The 17,305-nt window shown below is 45.8% G+C and overlaps 1 protein-coding gene and 1 long non-coding RNA gene across 4 annotated transcripts in view; one reads left to right on the top strand and one right to left on the bottom strand.

Annotated features, from left to right (window-relative positions):
- DPYSL5 (dihydropyrimidinase like 5) overlaps nucleotides 1-17,305 on the top strand; it is a 102,137-nt gene that overhangs the window by 40,262 nt on the left and 44,570 nt on the right. For all 3 annotated transcript variants that reach the window (XM_043604341.1, XM_043604342.1, XM_043604343.1), the window contains one exon: nucleotides 5,197-5,461. In XM_043604341.1, coding sequence (XP_043460276.1) covers nucleotides 5,201-5,461 — 261 coding nt within the window. In that variant the 5' untranslated portion in view covers nucleotides 5,197-5,200. The remainder of the gene's footprint in view (nucleotides 1-5,196; nucleotides 5,462-17,305) is intronic.
- On the bottom strand, nucleotides 9,361-11,770 carry LOC122497357. Its single transcript, XR_006301089.1, has 2 exons — nucleotides 10,531-11,770; nucleotides 9,361-10,188 (listed from the first exon to the last, which is right to left on the bottom strand). It is a non-coding gene; the product is annotated as an uncharacterized LOC122497357 (long non-coding RNA).

Genomic DNA, 17,305 nt, shown 5'->3' with positions numbered 1-17,305 from the left:
CAGTACCTTCCTCACTAGGAGAGGGGCCCCTTCTCCCCAGAGCTTGTAATGATACCTGGTGGGGAGCAGATGTTCCTGGGAAACAGCTGTTGTGGTCCACTCCCACCACCTGTGTTGTTCCCCAGCACCGCCCCAGCAGCAGCCCCCCAAAGGGCCAGCCCCTCCTAACAGCAGGAGAGCCTGGTGGTTGACGCTGTGAAAAGGCACAGTAAACTTTCTTGGTGTTGAGATTCCAGGCACTCCAGACTGGTCATCTTGACAAAAACAAACTGCTTAATCAAGTGTATCTAGGAGAGCAGGCTAAGATCTCCAGATAGCTGACTTACCTCCTTTCAAGAGGTATTCCTTCAACAGGTTCTAAAGCCTTTTCATCCTGGGACACAGCCCCCCCACAACTTATCTGGTGGCAGGCAAATGAAATGGCAAGAAGAAGAGGACATCTGTTGGTGCCCTGGCTCTGTCCACAGGTTTTTGCTGTATTGGAAAAGTGACAAAAGCTGAGCATTATCCTGAACGTAGAGTTGCCAGATATCCCAGGAAACAAATATGGAACAGCCTACCATTCACTGCTTTAAACCACCTGATCATGTTGGGGGTGCAACAAGTGTAGCAAGGCCATTCATTCACTTGTTCACTGGTTCTCAGTATCGTATACAGGAGGCTGGGGATGAGGAGGGAACAGAAACAATGATCATTGATTATACTGTTGACTTGGAGGACCTTAGTTCACAGATGCAGATAGACTCCAAGGCCATGAAGTCTGTGAAGGGGCAGGGAGTCAGGAAGTCTTCTCAGAAAGGGGGACAATTGAATTGGGTCCCGAAGAATGAGAAGTTTACCAAGTAGAAAGGTGGGCTTCATCTGAGCCTTGGAGAGACCCTGCAATGGCGAGGTCTCCGTCCCCCTGGCCAAACTTTGTCCTATATTTTCTAGGCCTAAATGAAAATCATTTCTGTTCAGATACCTAAGGGTCAGGAGAGTTGTAGATCCAACCAAAGTGGGCTCCCTGGATGGAATTCTGATTCGCTCACCATGACCGCAGCTGTCTGAGCACTGACCCCTTCCCCTGTGTACCTCCCCCTTCATGCCTCCAGCCCCACAGTGGCTCCCCCGTACATCCCCCACTCTGCTCACAGCCTCTTGCTCCTCGATGCTCCCAGGAGCTCCTGCCTCCAGATGTACAGAGAGAACAGCTGTATATTCTTACCTCTTCTGCATCTTCACATATCTTCTTCCTTTGAGCCTTGAACTTAGCCTTTCTTGAGTCTGTTTCCTCTTCTGTGGATGGGCATGATAATAGCTTCCTCACAGATTTGTTGGAAGGATCAAATAAAATAAACTATGTTAGTTGACAGGGACCTGGCTTCCATTGATGACGGCCGTCATTCTTCCCATGCTGTAAGACCTTACATCACAAATAATCTCTTATTCTCCTAGAACTTCAGTCTTTCCTTTGACTCTTTCCTAGCTGCTTGAAAAATCTTGGGTCTTCTCTGTCCTAAATTGGTATCTTACCTCAGCCATATTCCTCAGCCCATTTTATGGCTTCTTTTATTCACAAAGAATTGACAAATTCCCACAAACTTGCCTTCAACCACCATTTATCAAAGACTTGTTCATCTCCAAAACTGGTCAAGATCTCCTTGTGGTCCCTATTCCCCTCCACTGCATGGCCACATTTAATGCTAATGGAAGGGAGTTCCAAGAGGAAGAGAATGGTTAGTGGTCAAACGTGGCCACTCAGTGTATGTTCCATTTTGAGTTGATTTTTTTATAAGATTTGAGATTTAAGCCAAGGTTTATTTTTTGTCTATGGATATCCAATTGCTCCAATACCATTTGTTAAAAAGACTATCTTTCCCCCCCCACCACCATCAAATTGCTTTTTTGTAACTTTGTCAGAAATCGGTTGACCATACTTGCATGGGGATATTTCTGGGTCTTTATTCTGTTCCACTGATCTTTGTGTCTATCCCTCCATTCATATCACAAAGTCTTGATTACTGTAGCAATGTAGTAAGTCTTGAAATCAGGTAGACCGATCCTTCCCACTTTATTCATCTTTGTCAAAATTATTTTAGCTTTGTCATTTCACATAAACTTTAACAATAAGCTTGCCTCTATCTACAAAATATTTTTGCTGAGATACAAACTACATTAAACATGTATATCCATTAGGGGGAAATTGATATATTACTATGTTGGGTATTCCGATCCATGAACATGGTATGTCTCTCCACTCACTTAGATCTTTGATTTCTTTCATCAGCATTTTGTGGTTTTCAGCATACAAATCCTGTATATGTTTTCTTAGATTTATGCCTATGCATTTAAAGTTTTTTGCATCATGTATATGTGTTCATTGCTAGTATATCGAAAAACTAACTTCTTATCTTGGTCTTTTATCTTGCATTCTTGCTGAACTCACTTGTACTAGGAGTGTTTTGTGGTTTTTTTTTTAAGAGAGAAAGCACGAACAGGCAAAAGGGGCAAAGGGAGAGAGAAAGAGAACCTTAAGAAAGAGAACCTCTATGCTGAGCATGGAGCCTGATGTGGGGCTTGATCCCACAACCCCAGGATCACTAACTACCTGAGCAGAAACCAAGAGTCAGATGCTCAACCGACTGAGCCACCCAGGCACCCCCTAGGAGATTTGTTTTTTTTTTTTTTTTTTTTTTTTTTGTAGATTCTTTGGTATTTTTTACATAGACCATCATGTCATCTACATATAGAGAGTGTTTTATTTTTTCTTTTTTGATCTATATGAAATATATTTCTATTTCTATTTCATTTAATTCATTTATAGTGCTGGCTAGAATTCCCTTTATTGACTAGCAGTGATAGTGGACTGCTCGCCTTATTTCCAGTGGACACCCTCGCCTTATTTCCAATTATAGGTGGAAAGCATTCAACCTTTTTTTTTTTCTTTTTAATGTTTATTTATTTTTGAGAGAGAGAGCATGAGCAAGGAGGGGCAGATAAAGGGGGAGAGAGAGAACTCCAAGCAGGCTCTGAGCTTGTCAGTACGGAGCCCAACGTAGGGCCCAAACCCACGAACTGTGAGATCATGACCTGAGCCAAAATAAAGAGCTGGATGCTCAACCGACTGAGCCACTCAGGCACCCGAAGCATTCAGTTTTTAATCATTAAGTCTTATGTTAGCTATAGGTTTTTCACAGGTGTTCTTTATTAAATTTAGAAAGTTAACTTTTATTCCTACTTTTCTGAGAGTTTTTATCACGAATGGATGTTGAATTTTGTCATATGTTTTTTTCTGCATCAAATGATATGATTATGTGATTTTTCTTCTTTAGCCTGTTAATATGGTGGATTACATTGATTGAATTTTCAAATATTGAGCCAACATTGCATCCCTGGAATAAATCCCATTTACATGGTGTAGAATTCTATTTACACATTGCTGAATTCTACTTGCTAATATTTTGTTAAGAACTTTTTTTTTTTTTTTTTGAGAAACAAGAGTGTGAGCAGGGGGAGGGGCAGAGAAAGGGGGAGAGAGGATCTGAAGCAGGCTCAGAACTGACAGCCCAATGCAGGGCTCTAACTCATGCGCTGCAAGATCATGACCTGGGCCAAAGTCTGATGCTCGACCGACTGAGCCACCCAGGCGCCCCTTGTTAAGAACTTTTTAATGTATATTCATGAGGGATATTACCCTATAGTTTTCTTTTTTTGGCACTGTCTTTGTCTGGCTTTGGTATCTGAGGAATACTGGTTTCATAAAATGAGTTGGGAACATTTCCTTCTCTTCTGTTTTCTGGAAGAGATTGGCATTAATTCTTCTTTAAGCATATGGTAAAGTTCTCTAGCTTTTAAAAATAGTGGTTCCAGGGGTGCCTGGGTGGCTCAGTCAGTTGAGCATCTGACTCTTGGTTTCGGCTCAGGTCATGATCTCAGGGTTCATGAGTTGAGCCCCACATTGGTCTCTGCGCTGACAGTGCGGAGCCTGCTTGGGATTCCCTCTCTCTCTGCCCTTCCCTCCCCTGCTCACTCGCTCTCTCTCTCTCAAAATAAATAAATAAACATTTTGAGAGAGACTGAGACAGCGCGAGTGGGGGAGAGGCAGAGAGAGAGGGGGACAGAGAATCTGAAGCCGGCTCTGCTGACTGCAGAGGGCCCGATGTGGGTCTCAAATCCACAAACCAGGAGATCATGACCTGAAGCAAAGTCCAACGCTTCACCAACTGAGCCACCCAGGCATCCCTAAAATTTTTTTATAAGTTTATTTATTTATTTAGAAAGAGAGAGAGAGAGAGAGCAGGGGAGGGGCAGAGAGAGAGAGAGAGAGAATCCCAATCAGGCTCTGCACTGTCAGTGCACAGGCCGATGCAGGGCTCGAACTTGAGAACCGTGAGATAATGACCTGAGCCAAAACCAAGAGTCAGACACGTAACCAAGTGAGCCACCCAGGCGCCCCCCCCCCGCCCCACAATCTTTTTTTCAAATAGTGGTTCTGGGGGACCCAGTCTGGACCACATAAAGCTGAATCTCTGGGGGTGGAGCTTTAGTGCAGGTGCTTTGCAAAGGCTCTGCCAATGAGCTTATTCATGTGCAGCCAGCTGTGGAGCTTAATGTGGTAGTAGTGGCCTTGAGGCAGACATGGGAGAGCCAGCTGGAGCCGAATCCACCTGAAGAATGACACGGATTCAACAACTGTGAGGCTTGGAGAATTTGGCTCTGTGAGACACGCCCCGGGAGCCCCCGATACCTTTGGGACCGTATGGTACAGTGGGGACACTGTTCACACAAGACCTGTGGTTTGACTTGGCTACTGAGAAGCCATAAATCCCTTACTCAGCAGTTTCAGCTTTCTGATTGGTAAAATGCCACTCCTTGGGTTGTTCTGGGACTAAAACAACACAGTAGATAGGAAAATGCTTTAGAACCTACACATCATTTTGGGAAGGTAGACACTGATGTTTCTTTGGGCCCCGGATGCACCCTTACTGCCACTGTGTCGTGATTCCCAATAAGTCTCACTATGAGGTCAGTGGGAGGCTTGTGACCCCAGCTGGTTGTAGGACCCGTGTTCTCAGGCCATGGGGAAACTTCCTCCCCCTCCCTGCTCACTTACTCTGCCCATGGGGTTTGGACTCTGATAGGAAGAAGTGGGACCTTGGTTACAGTGAAAAGGGACTTTGACCTTGACTGGTGCCTCCCTTTCACCCTCCATAGGAACATGCTTGCCAATTCAGGCAGCGTGAGGATTCTCATCAAGGGAGGCAAGGTGGTGAACGATGACTGCACCCACGAGGCTGACGTCTACATTGAGAATGGCATCATCCAGCAGGTGGGCCGTGAGCTCATGATCCCCGGAGGGGCCAAGGTGATCGATGCCACTGGGAAGTTGGTGATCCCTGGAGGCATTGACACCAGCACCCACTTCCATCAGACCTTCATGAACGCTACATGCGTGGACGACTTCTACCACGGGACCAAGGTAATGTTCCTGTTCGCTGAAGGTGCGTTCCTTCCCTTTCGGTTTCTTCTGTTTGTGGGGTTGCTCCAGACTAGACCCATGTGAACAGGATGCCCCTGCTGTATTGCTAAAAGGACGAGGGTGCTCTCATGGGGCCACTGTGGCAGCTGACATAGGAAATTCCAGGCTAGATGTCATAGATCTCCATGGCTACCGAAAAGGAGGTATGTAGGCCTGTTTTACCGATCACATCACTTACCCGTGTGCCGAGGCCGGGAACTGATTTTTATTTTTATATGGTTACATCATGTAATGCAGACCTAGAAGAAGAAGAGAATCATAGCTGGTGTTTGTTGCTATGCATGTATGTGACAGGGAGTGTGGTATTGATCTGAAGAACTCCTTTATGGATGATCAGCTAAATTAATTCCCCAAAGATTGTGAAAAATAGATATGCTTCTTCTAGATGATTTTAATGGCAGTAATTATGAAACAAACATGGCTAGCGATCTTGGATTATCTCTCCTAGCTTGTTCATTATTTTTAAAAACAGCTGGAAAAAAAAAAAACCTGGTAGTGGGGCCTCTTTTAGAGGGAGTTGTCATGGGCAAAATTTACTGTTATTGAGCTGAGCCAGAGCTGTGGTATGTGCTGAATGCAGAATACGAAAACCAAATGAATTAGGAGGAAATTAACATTTTGCAAAAAAAGTCACGTGTGGATTCTTTTACCCTTCTGTGCTCCCGAACCTCTGTTATTGCTGTCACTCCTCTGCATTGTAATTACCCGTCACATGCCAGCCTCTCCCTGAACACCAGACTATGGGGTCCTTATGGCCTTGATGATATTCCTCTGCTTTCCCAGATCCTGGCACTGACCAGAAACCGGAATAACTACCCAGTAAATGTTTGTTGACTGAATAAGTGAACAGTGCTTATACATCAAAGTTACCTATGAAGGTTTTTTACCTTTTTTTTAAAAAAAAAATGTTTATTTATTTATTTTTGAGAGAGAGAAGGGGAAGAGCAGAGAGAGAGAGAGAGACAGAATTTCAAGAAGGCTCTGTGCTACCAGCACAGAGCACAACATGGGGCTCACACTCATGAACCAGGAGATCATGATCTGAGCCAAAATCAAGAATCGGACACTCTACTGACTGAGCCACCCGGGTGCCCCTGAAGATTTTTTTAAATGTAGAATTAAATCAATTTCAAGGACCACAAGTCCCTGACCCTGGAGGCAGCCTCTTCTACTGTCTGACCTAACAAAGGACTTGGCCTCTAACACTCTCTGGGCAAAAGGGATCCACTAGCTACCGGTCCGGGGACTGTAGTCAGCCCTCTGTCCTACTTTGGCCCACAGCCTCAAATCCCCACGGCCCTCCACCCTATAATGCTGCCTCTGCTCTACCGGGGCTTCTCAGGGAGCCCTTCTCCCATGCTTAGGTGTCTCCCCTTAGGATCCATTTTCCTGGGGGTTCAGAGGCTCCTGCCAGGCAGTGACTGATGAGGCTCTGCAAACCCACCCCTGAGGAGTCTGGCTCGGGCAGGCAGAGGCTGGCCTTGGGGTCACAGTTCTATGGGCAGTTGGCCTCTAAGGTCTCCCTGAAGATATGTTCCCATCCTGCTGCAGGAGCAGCAGACCAGACCCCCGGACAGCTGAGCTGTGAGGAGTCACAGTTGCCGTAGCCCAGCCGGTTCTAAGGCAAGGATGGGCTCAGGACTAATACTCCAGAATCCAGAGCCAAATCTGCCTACTCTAGCAGAGCCCAGAGAAGAGAGGCAGTAGGCAGACCCTTCCTGCTTTCTCTTCTGAGAATTCCCCCAGGGCCTGTGAGTAAGGCTTCACTGAGGAAATGGGGAGCCCCAGCCCCATCAACTTCTGCAGGGTACACGAGTGGCAGGACTTTTTTGAAGGGAGTGAGCACATCCACTTCACCATCCCCAAGTACTGGAGCCAGGCCAGGCCTGTTTGGTTTATGGTCATTGTACTGTTATTTTTGTTGAAGCAGAGCATATATACAGAAAAGTATGCAAATTGTAAGTATACAGAATTGTCACAACTGAACACACCCTTGTAATCAGCACCCATATTGAGAAACCAGATTTTACCAGCACCAAAGTGCCCCTCCTTATGCCCCCTCCCAGTCACTACTTACCAAGGATAACCACTATCCTGACTTTTTATACCATTGTTTGAAAAAAAAAAAAACCAAACAGCTTAGCAATCCCTATCAAAGTAACACCAGCATTCTTCACAGAGCTAGAACAAATAGTCCTAAAATTGGTATGGAATCAGAAAAGACCCCGAATAGCCAAAGCAATCCTGAAAAAGAAAACCAAAGCAGACATCACAATTCCAGGCTTCAAGACATACTACAAAGACGTAATCATCAAGACAGTATGGTAAGGGCACAAAAACAGACACACAGATCAGTGGAATAGAATAGAGAACCCAGAAATAGACCCACAAACATGGCCAATCAATCTTTGACAAAGCAGGAAAGAATATCCAATGGAAAAAAGACAATCTGTTCAGCAAAAGGTGTTGGGAAAACTGGAGAGCGACATGGAGAATGAACCTGGACCACTTTGTTACACCATACACAAAAATAAACTTAAAATGGACAAAAGACCTGAGCGTAAGACAGGACACCATCAAAATCTTAGAGGAGAAAACAGGCGACAACCTCTTTGACCTCAGCCACAGCAACTTCTTACGGAACGTGTCTCTGGAGGCAAGGGAAACAAAAGCAAAAATGAACTACTGGGGCCTCAAGATAAAAAGCTTCTGTACAGTGAAGGAAACAATCAGCAAAACTAAAAGGCAACTGACGGAATGGGAGAAGATGTTTGAAATGACATAGCAAATCAAGGGTTAGTATCCAAAATCTATAAAGAACTCACCAAACACAACACCCAAAAAACAATCTAGTGAAGAAATGGGCAAAAGACATGAATAGACACTTTTCCAAAGAAGACATCCAGATGGCTAACAGACACATGAAAAAATGCTCCACATCACTCATCATCAGGGAACTACAAATCAAAACCACGAGATACCACCTCACACCTGTCAGAATAGCTAAAATAAACAACTCAGGCAACAACAGATGCTGGCGAGGATGCGGAGAAAGAGGATCTCTTTTGCATTGCTGGTGAGAATGCAAACTGGCGCAGCCACTCTGGAAACAGTATGGAAGTTCCTCAAAAAATTAAAAATAGAGCTACCCTACGACCCAGCAATTGCACTACTAGGTATTTATCCAAGGGATACAGGTGTGCTGTTTCGAAGGGACACATGCACCCCCATGTTTATAGCAGCACTATCAACAATAGGCAAAGTGTGGAAAGAACCCAAATGTCCATCGACTGATGAAGGGATAAAGAAGATGTGGTGGATGTGGCGTGTGTGTGTGTGTGTGTGTGTGTGTGTGTGTGTGTGTGTGTGTGTATAATGGAGTCTTACTCAGCAACCAAAAAGAATGAAACCTTGCCATTTGCAGCAACATGGATGGAACTAGAGGGTATTATGCTAAGAGAAATTAGTCAGAAAAAGACAAATGTCATGTGACTTCACTCCTATGTGGAATTTAAGATACAAAACAGATGAACAAAAGGGAAAGGAAGCAAAAATAAGATTAAAAACAGAGAGACAAATCATGAGAGATTTTTAAATACAGAGAACAAACTGAGGGTTGCTGGAGGGGTGTTGGTGGGTGGATGGGCTAAATGGGCAAGGGGCATTGAAGGAGGACTCTTGTTGGGATGAGCCCTGGGTATTATACGTAAGTGATGAATCACTAAATTCTATTCCTGAAATCATTGTTACACTATATGTTAACTAACTTGGATGTAAATTGAAAATAAATAAATTTTTACAAAAAGATCATAGAAACCAAAAAAACAAAACAAAACCCAACAGCATAATTGAGATGTAATTCAGACATCATACAATTAAGTAAGTAAGTAAGTAACTAAAGTATAGAAGTCCATGATTTTAGGTATATTCACCATAGATTGGTCCTGGCTGTTTATATAAATAAAATTAAGTGGTTTGTACCTTTGCATTAGCTTCCTTTGCTCAGTATTATTTTTGTGAAATTCATTCATGTTGAACTCATTCACTTTCACTGCTTTATTGTTTGATGTACCACATATTGGCATTATCAATGCCAATAATACCGTTGCTGTGAATGTTCTTGTACATCTTTCAGCAAATGTATGATCACATATCTGTCGAGCGAGCACATTCCTAGGAGTAGAATTGCTGGGTCATAGGGATACATGCGCTCAGCTTTAGGATAGGCCACCAAATTATCTTCCCAACTGATTGTAACAATGAATACTCCCAGCTGTAATATAAGAGAGGCCATAGTATTTACCACCAACAGGACTCTGATTACCACCGGGGTCCCTGCTGGGGTCGATTCTGTAGTGTGCTCGAGCGTCGCGCCCAAAATTGTAGCTTTCTGGCTCCTGTCTCCACTTGGGAGACCTTCAGTCTAAGGTCAGATGCCATGCTGTCACCACGCTGTCTACCAGCCTCTCAGAGGGCAGGCTGGCCTTCTTTGTCTTATTTTTCACATTGTCATCTGCCGGGACCTCATTAGCCAGGAGTGGCAGGTTTTCCCCTGAGAGCCTTTAGCTCTTTATAGCCGATGAAAACCCCAGCACACGCATCTTTGTGCAAGGTGGTAGGTAACTCCTGATCTTTTCCAGGCTTCTCATCCATGGGAGCAGCTGCCTCTGCAAAACACGTAAAAGCCCCTCTGTGATTTAAGGGCCCCCAGTGCATGTCAGGCCCTAGTTGTGCAGTGTTTAAAGGCCCAAAGATCCTACCCACGCTGGCTACCGGCATCCCCCAAACCAACCCTTTGTTATGTCCGTACTAAGCAAGATTGGATCTTGACGCCCTTGTGCTCGAGCCCTTATATTGAGCATCTGTTTCCTAACGTAGCCCCTGACTCAGCCTTCCCTGGATCCCATCTATAGACCCTGCCCAAAATTCTGCCACAGTCTCCCAGCCTCCCAAGAGCCGGTTTCCTGCCCCAGTACTCCCACCCCTCCATTCCTGGATTTCCCCTTCACCTTGGTGCTTCTACAGGGGGACACTTGGGCTTCCTCTTTCTTCTAGTCGCTGACCATCTCCCAGGGAGAGAAAATGCTCTCCTGTTGCAGTGCTGCTCCAGGGACATGTCGATTTAATTATTCACACGGCCTGTGGCACTCGTTCAGAGGCCGTGCACCCTGATAGACCAATGCTGACCTACTTTGTACATTCTAAGAAAGGTAGCAGTTGATTGGCTTGAAGCATCTGGATTTATAATAGAATAATAATCCTAAGGAAAAGCTCACCCGAGTGATTAGCCTAGAGAGAAAGAGAGATCAAGTTGCATCTTTTTGTTCTTGTCCGACAGATCCGCGGGGCCTTGAACTCTGCGCCCCCTAAGCTATTGCGTGCCTGTCAATTTGGCGGCAGCAGCCAGGGCTGGGAAAACAAAACAGTTGAAAGCCTGGCTCTTTCGAGAGCATCTGGGTCTCCATTGTACTGGGTCTAAAGGGATTTCTCTAGCACTTTAACAAATGCTTCGCCTGCTTTCAGACGCTGTGGCAGGCGCTGCCTGGCACCCCTGGCTCTGCATCCCACGCGCACAGCGGGCCCTTGATCCTCCTCCCCGCCTCCTCACACCCTCCCGACCTGCGGGCCCTGCCCTCCCCGGCCCAGAACCTAGGTTTCCCGGAAGCGGAGCGCCAAGACCACCTGCTTGTTAATAATGCAGACCCCATTGAAGAAAGAGCTTGTCTCCCGCGGGGAGGCAAGGCCAGGATTTCAGATGGGTCATGAGGTCTTTTATTGTTATTCTCCTTAACTTACTTATAAGTTATATTTATTCTCTTGTGTGTAGCTAATGCTACATAATGAAGAATGTTAACGCAGGGTCTTGAGATCCACCCCACCAATGGCTCTCCGCAGCGAGGTGGGAATATCAGAATCAGGCTTTTTAAGCTATAGGCACAGCCCCTTCACTAAGATGTTGATAGAGGGGGCAGGCATGGGCAATCGGAAAAAGCTTCTAGATGCCTTTTCTGCTTTCCCACTTCTCCGAAAATATATTAAGCACCACCATCTTGGCCAGTGGTTTTCAACCCTTAGAAACAAATTACAGTAGAACAACTCGGGGAATTTTTTACGACACCAGTACCCAGGGCCCATGCCAGACCGGTGAAATCCGTGCCTCTAGGTCTGCCTCTTCCTCAATCAGTATTTTTTTTTTTAATCTTTTATTTTATTATTTTTGAGAGAGAGAGTGTGAGCACGGGAGGAGCAGAGAGAGAGAGGGAGACAGAGAATCCAAAACAGGCCCCAGGCTCTGAGCTGTCAGCACAGAGCCTGATGCGGGGCTCGAACTCACAGACTGTGAGATCATGACCTGAGCTGAAGTTGGACGCTTAACCGACTGAGCCACCCAGGCACCCCAATCATCATCAGTATTTTTTTTTAAAGCATCCCTGATGATTCTGACACTGGCAGGTGAATTAATAAGGAACTTTCTCCGCTGTTTTGAATAGTGTATTGTCCTGGCTGTTACTGCTGCCGAGCTGGCCCTCACATCCTCTTTGAAAGCTGGGGCCTGCTTTGCCTGCCCTTGCCGGTCTTATTTATTTGCTTCTCTCCTTCCATTCACATTCCAGGGTCATCAATGGGCTCCCAAATCCCAGCCTGGGTCTTAGAATGCCTGTACTTGCTAGAATTTGCTGGCCCTGTGTTCTCCCCTCCTGTCTGTATCCCATTGACATCATCAGTGAGCGAGAAGTTGGCCATGATAGACGTGTCATTAAACGGAAGTCCGGCTGGGTCTGTTCCTCTTTGTGGTCCCAGAGACTCCCTCTCGCCTGTGCCAGGACCATCTGGTCACAGAGACAGCCTCCCGTTAACTCAAAATCAGCATCAGCAGGACATCTACTCTTTTCTACAAGAGAAGCCAAATCCAAGAAGAGTGCTTGGGCCAGCATGAGATCAGCCAAGGGGCTGTTCGATGGCATAGGTTTGGAGAGCCTGCCACATCCCACCCCCCAGTGGAGGGTCCTGACCCTCCCTCCCCTTCTGTCACTGCAGAGGACCGGGCCCTATCTGGCAGAGTCATGAAATGGGACAGGCTAGTACATAAATAAATTCCCTTTGGTGTCCAGCCTGCCAGCATCCTTACCAAGGAGCCCATTTATCCACTGGGCAGGCTGTTTTTCTACTTTGCTTTTGAAATTTGCTCTTTTGGAATTAAACCTTTCAATGGTGTTCACTTCCTTTCTTTTCTTTTTTTTTTTTTTTTTCTCTCTCTTGATTCCAGTACTCTGTCCATTTCTGTTTAATTCGGGCCAAAATGTTTTTCCAGTCTTTTAGCTCTGCAATAACTCTGTTTATCAGGACCCAGGTTCCTATGATCTGGCTTATTAATTAATGCTCCCGAATTCACTTATGTCTTCATTCCTGTAAAAAGCTGGAAGGGACCTTAGAAATCTAGTTCCACCCTCCCATCGATGGAAAATGCATGAGTTGCCCCAAGTCTCAGAGATAACTGGGCCAGAATGCAGGTTTCTCAGTCTGAGGGCCTTTTCACTATTTTCACCAGGCCACTCAGGGGCTCTCCTGAAACCCCAGAGTTGGATAGTCACCCCTTTTGGACCGCCAGCTACCTCTCAGTGGGCTGCATACAGATAGTTTCCTTGACGCTATGGCCTGGACCCGACAAAATCATCACAGAACTGACGTGCATTGCAGACTGCGGAGTGAGCTCTTTGCCATCCTGAAACGGTGGCTTTATAAAACCCCACCCGTCACTGGAGGAGTAACAGACATCCTCCTTAGATGTTGACAGTTTCTGCCATTTACAAACGGGTGTCGTGGGGCTTAAAGGAGGATGCATGAAAGACACTTCCCACAGTGCCTGGCACAGAGCGTGCGTACGATAAATGATAAATGTTGGTCCCTAGGGTGTGACTGCCTGTGTCCACCCTAGGCCTGGCCTTGGCTCTGTCTTCGGTCTCTTAGACCCACCCATTTTAGCTTTGCGATGAAACTGTTCCACTGCCCGTCTAGTCCCTGTGCTGCCTGGGTCCCTAGCTTTGCCAGCAGGACATCCTGATGGGCCTTCTCTCAAAAGCCACCCTCCTCCCATCGTGTTTTCCTGGGCCAGATGCTGCCACACCATGCCTGTTCTTCCCGCCGACCTGCCACCCTCCTGGCACGGCTGTGCTGGTCGGGATCAGCACAGCTGGGCTCCCCTCCCTCCTCTGAATCACTTACAGTCACACTAAAGATCTCCATGAGTGCCTCATGAAGTGGCTTCCCCTTCTGAGCCACCTGGAGGTCATCCCTTCTCCTGCCTCTTCCAGTGGAACCTGGCACCCTGGCAGGCGTCGTATTGGTTTTCTACTTCACGACAAATTAAAACAATACCTATTTACCAGCGCCCAGTTCTGTAGGTCCGAAGTCCGGGCACAGTGTGGCTGGGTCCTCTGCACAGGGCCTCACAAAGATACAGTCAAGGTGTCTGTGGGCTGCTTTCTCATCTGGAGTTCAGAGTCCTCTGCCAAGCTCACCTGCCTGTGGCAGAATTCGGTCGCTAGCAACTTGAGGGCTGAGGTCCCCGACTCCTTGCTGGCCACCTGCTGGGGGCCCTTCTCAGCTCCTCGAGGCTGTCACCATTTCCTTACCACGTGCCCACTTCCATCTTCAAAGCCAGAAGGAGACTTGCACTTTGAATCCCTCTCCTGTTTCGAATCGTTCTGACTTAGAATCTCTTTTGCCAGAAAGAGCTCGCCTGGTTAGCCTCGGCGCACGGAGATCCTCAACTGTCCCATATGACATAACCCGTGGGTAATGGCGTCCCATCTGATTCACGGGGCCCCTTCCACACTTAATGGGAGGGATGTACAGAGTGTGGTTCCCTGGGAGTCCCCTGCCTACGGTTGGTGAAGGGGAACACATGCAAAACCACGGCCATCCTACAGACTGTTACCCTCGTCTACCCCCACCTCACCGATTTTGCTTAAACTACTTAAGACTCCACATTTACTTTAAAAAAAAAAAAATCAAAAATCACCTTGGCCACCCTTCACTTCACAGCTCTCTGTGCCTCATGTCACGTTCCTGCTTGAGACCCTGCTGTGACTCCCTGTGGTCTCAGATGTCAAGTTCGGGTATCTGGGTCTTCACCCTGGGCAGCTCCCCATCTGACCTTACCTGTCCATGCAGTCCGCATTCACAACACGGGCCCGTGCATCAGCAAGGTGGTTTTCTCTCCCTGTGACCATCCCATGCTCCCCACTGCTGTCCCTTCCCACCATCCATGGAAACCTTCGAGGCCTACCAAACTCCTGTCATGTTCTTCCTCCAGCTAATTCAGATCCTGGATCCCACTATCTCCTCCCCAGCCGAAATAATTTGTCATCTGGGGCTTTCGAATTGTTTTGTGTGGCAAGTTTGTCTTCCAGCTAGATTGAAGAATATTCCAGGGGCAGAGACCACCATTTATCTTTAGCTCATGACCCACCACAGACCCGCATGGCTTGAAACATAGAGTAGTTGTTCTCAGAAATAGGTGAATGTCAGCAGTGTGGTAGTAATGAGCAAAGACAGGGGGAGACCACTGGAATCTGCATTTCAGCGCATGTTTACTAGATGTGTGATTTGGACAAATTCATCTCTCTCTGTCTCTCAGTTTCCTTCTGTGGGAAATGGAAGATTATAATAGTATTTTATGCGTGTTAATTGAGTTCCTATTTGTAAAGAACTTAAAATAATACTCAGTGCTTACTAAGGACTCTATGAGGGTCCATTAAATCAATCCATCAATCACCCAGTTGTGCTAATCAAGGACCAACCCTTGGAAAACCATTTGTACAATTTCCTCCTGAGCCTACTACATATTCAACCGTTAGGCATCACACAGGAACTAAAACATGGGATTCCGTTTCTACTGTTAGGTTAATGATGTGTGTGTTCGATTTCAAATGGAGTCTAATAGTAATGGTGATGAATTCCAGATAATTTTCTCTCTTCTCTCTTTCTCTTAAAAGCAGAAATAGCCAGTCAAACTCTGCAGGCACTCAGGAGCTATTTAAAGATGCCCTGCTTCAGATCAGTTATCTTGTTTAACAAAACCTTGCCGGCAACTTCTTTCTATGTCCACATTAATTGGGAGGCAAAATGTAGGCCAGGTTGACCCTTCTTAGAACAAATATAAGAGGAGATCTATCGTTTCTTATAAATTTTATATCGTATTGGAAAAAAATCTCCTGTGGTGACCAGGCAACTCCTCCAATTTCTAGAATCGTGTTTGCAAAGAATTTATCTATACAGAGATTATTGAATCTTAATAGAATAGAAATAAACGCCCCCTCTGTGATCCTAGACGTACTGGAAACCTCTCATACCTCGTATGAGAAGTTCTGCTTTTATGTTCTCATCCTTTGAGGTTTAAAAAAAGAAAATAAAGGGGGTGCCTAAGTGTCTCAGTCAGTTAAGTGTCCGACTTTGGCTCAGATCATGATCTCACGGTTCGTGGGTTCGAGCCCTGCGTCGGACTCTGCTGAACGCTTGCTCAGAGCCTGGAGCCTGCTTCAGATTCTGTGTCTCCTTCTCTCTCTGCCCCTCTTCCACTCGTACTCTCACTCTTTCAAAAATAAATAAATGTTTAAAAAAAGAGACGACGAAGGGGCGCCTGGGTGGCGCAGTCGGTTAAGCGTCCAACTTCAGCCAGGTCACGATCTCGCGGTCCCTGAGTTCGAGCCCCGCGTCGGGCTCTGGGCTGGTGGCTCGGAGCCTGGAGCCTGTTTCAGATTCTGTGTCTCTCACTCTCTGACCCTCCCCCGTTCATGCTCTGTCTCTCTCTGTCCCAAAAATAAATAAACGTTGAAAAAAAAAATTAAAAAAAAAAAGAGACGAAAAATACATCATCTACTGTATGTATATTTCAGTGACACGTAGTACATGAATGATGTGTTTTTTTCCTTTCTTCTTTTTCTTTTCTTAAAACCTGCATATTTTTTAGTCGTTCAAGAAATAGTTGAACACAGCCCATGGAAAGCTTCAAAAATCTTTTTTTCTTTGTTTATTTATTAAGAGAGAGAGAGAGAGAGAGAGAGAGAGAGAGCACGAGCTGGGTAGGGACAGAGAGAAGGGGAGAAAGAGAGAATCCCAAGCAGGCTCTGTGCTGTGAGATTCACAGACTGTGAAATCATGACCTGAGCCCAAATCAAGAGTGGGACACTTAACCAGCTGAGCCTCCCAGACACCCCGAAAACGTCAAAAATCTTCACTGAAAATATATCTTTTCCCAAACTTTGCTGTAGTTGCCTCGGGTCTGAAGTTGTCCTGTTGTTGTGTTGAATGTAAGGTGTGTCTTAAAATCCCACACTGACTGACAGGTAGAAATGTGTTGAGATGCCACATCTCTTCGCCCGGTGGTTTCCGCCTCACCATTCCCTCAAGTTACCACTGCAGGCCAAGCACATTTTTTCTCCTTCTGATCTCCTTTATTTCTCATTAATTAAAAACTAGGAGCTATAGTGATCCTTAATTAGTGACTACGCCCAGACAAAACTATGGGTCAACCATAGTAAGAACTTTCTCACTGATCAGTTTTTCTCTTTCATACACACGTTCACACACTTTCACATTCTCACACACACACTCGATCACACACATGCAATTTTAGAGTTAGAAGTGCCATTAAAGATTAAGGAATCCATCCCCTAATCCATAAATAATTTTCGTGTTTAGATTTAAACTCTCCACAGCATTCTCAATATTTAAAAATAAAATTAGGGGCACCTGGTTGGCTCAGTCAGAGGACTATGTGAC

The sequence above is a fragment of the Prionailurus bengalensis genome, chromosome A3, assembly GCF_016509475.1.
Source record: "Prionailurus bengalensis isolate Pbe53 chromosome A3, Fcat_Pben_1.1_paternal_pri, whole genome shotgun sequence".
NCBI classification, from domain to species: Eukaryota; Metazoa; Chordata; class Mammalia; order Carnivora; family Felidae; genus Prionailurus; species Prionailurus bengalensis.
Note: the sequence above shows the minus strand (reverse complement) of the source record. Positions and strands in the feature narration are given on the sequence as shown.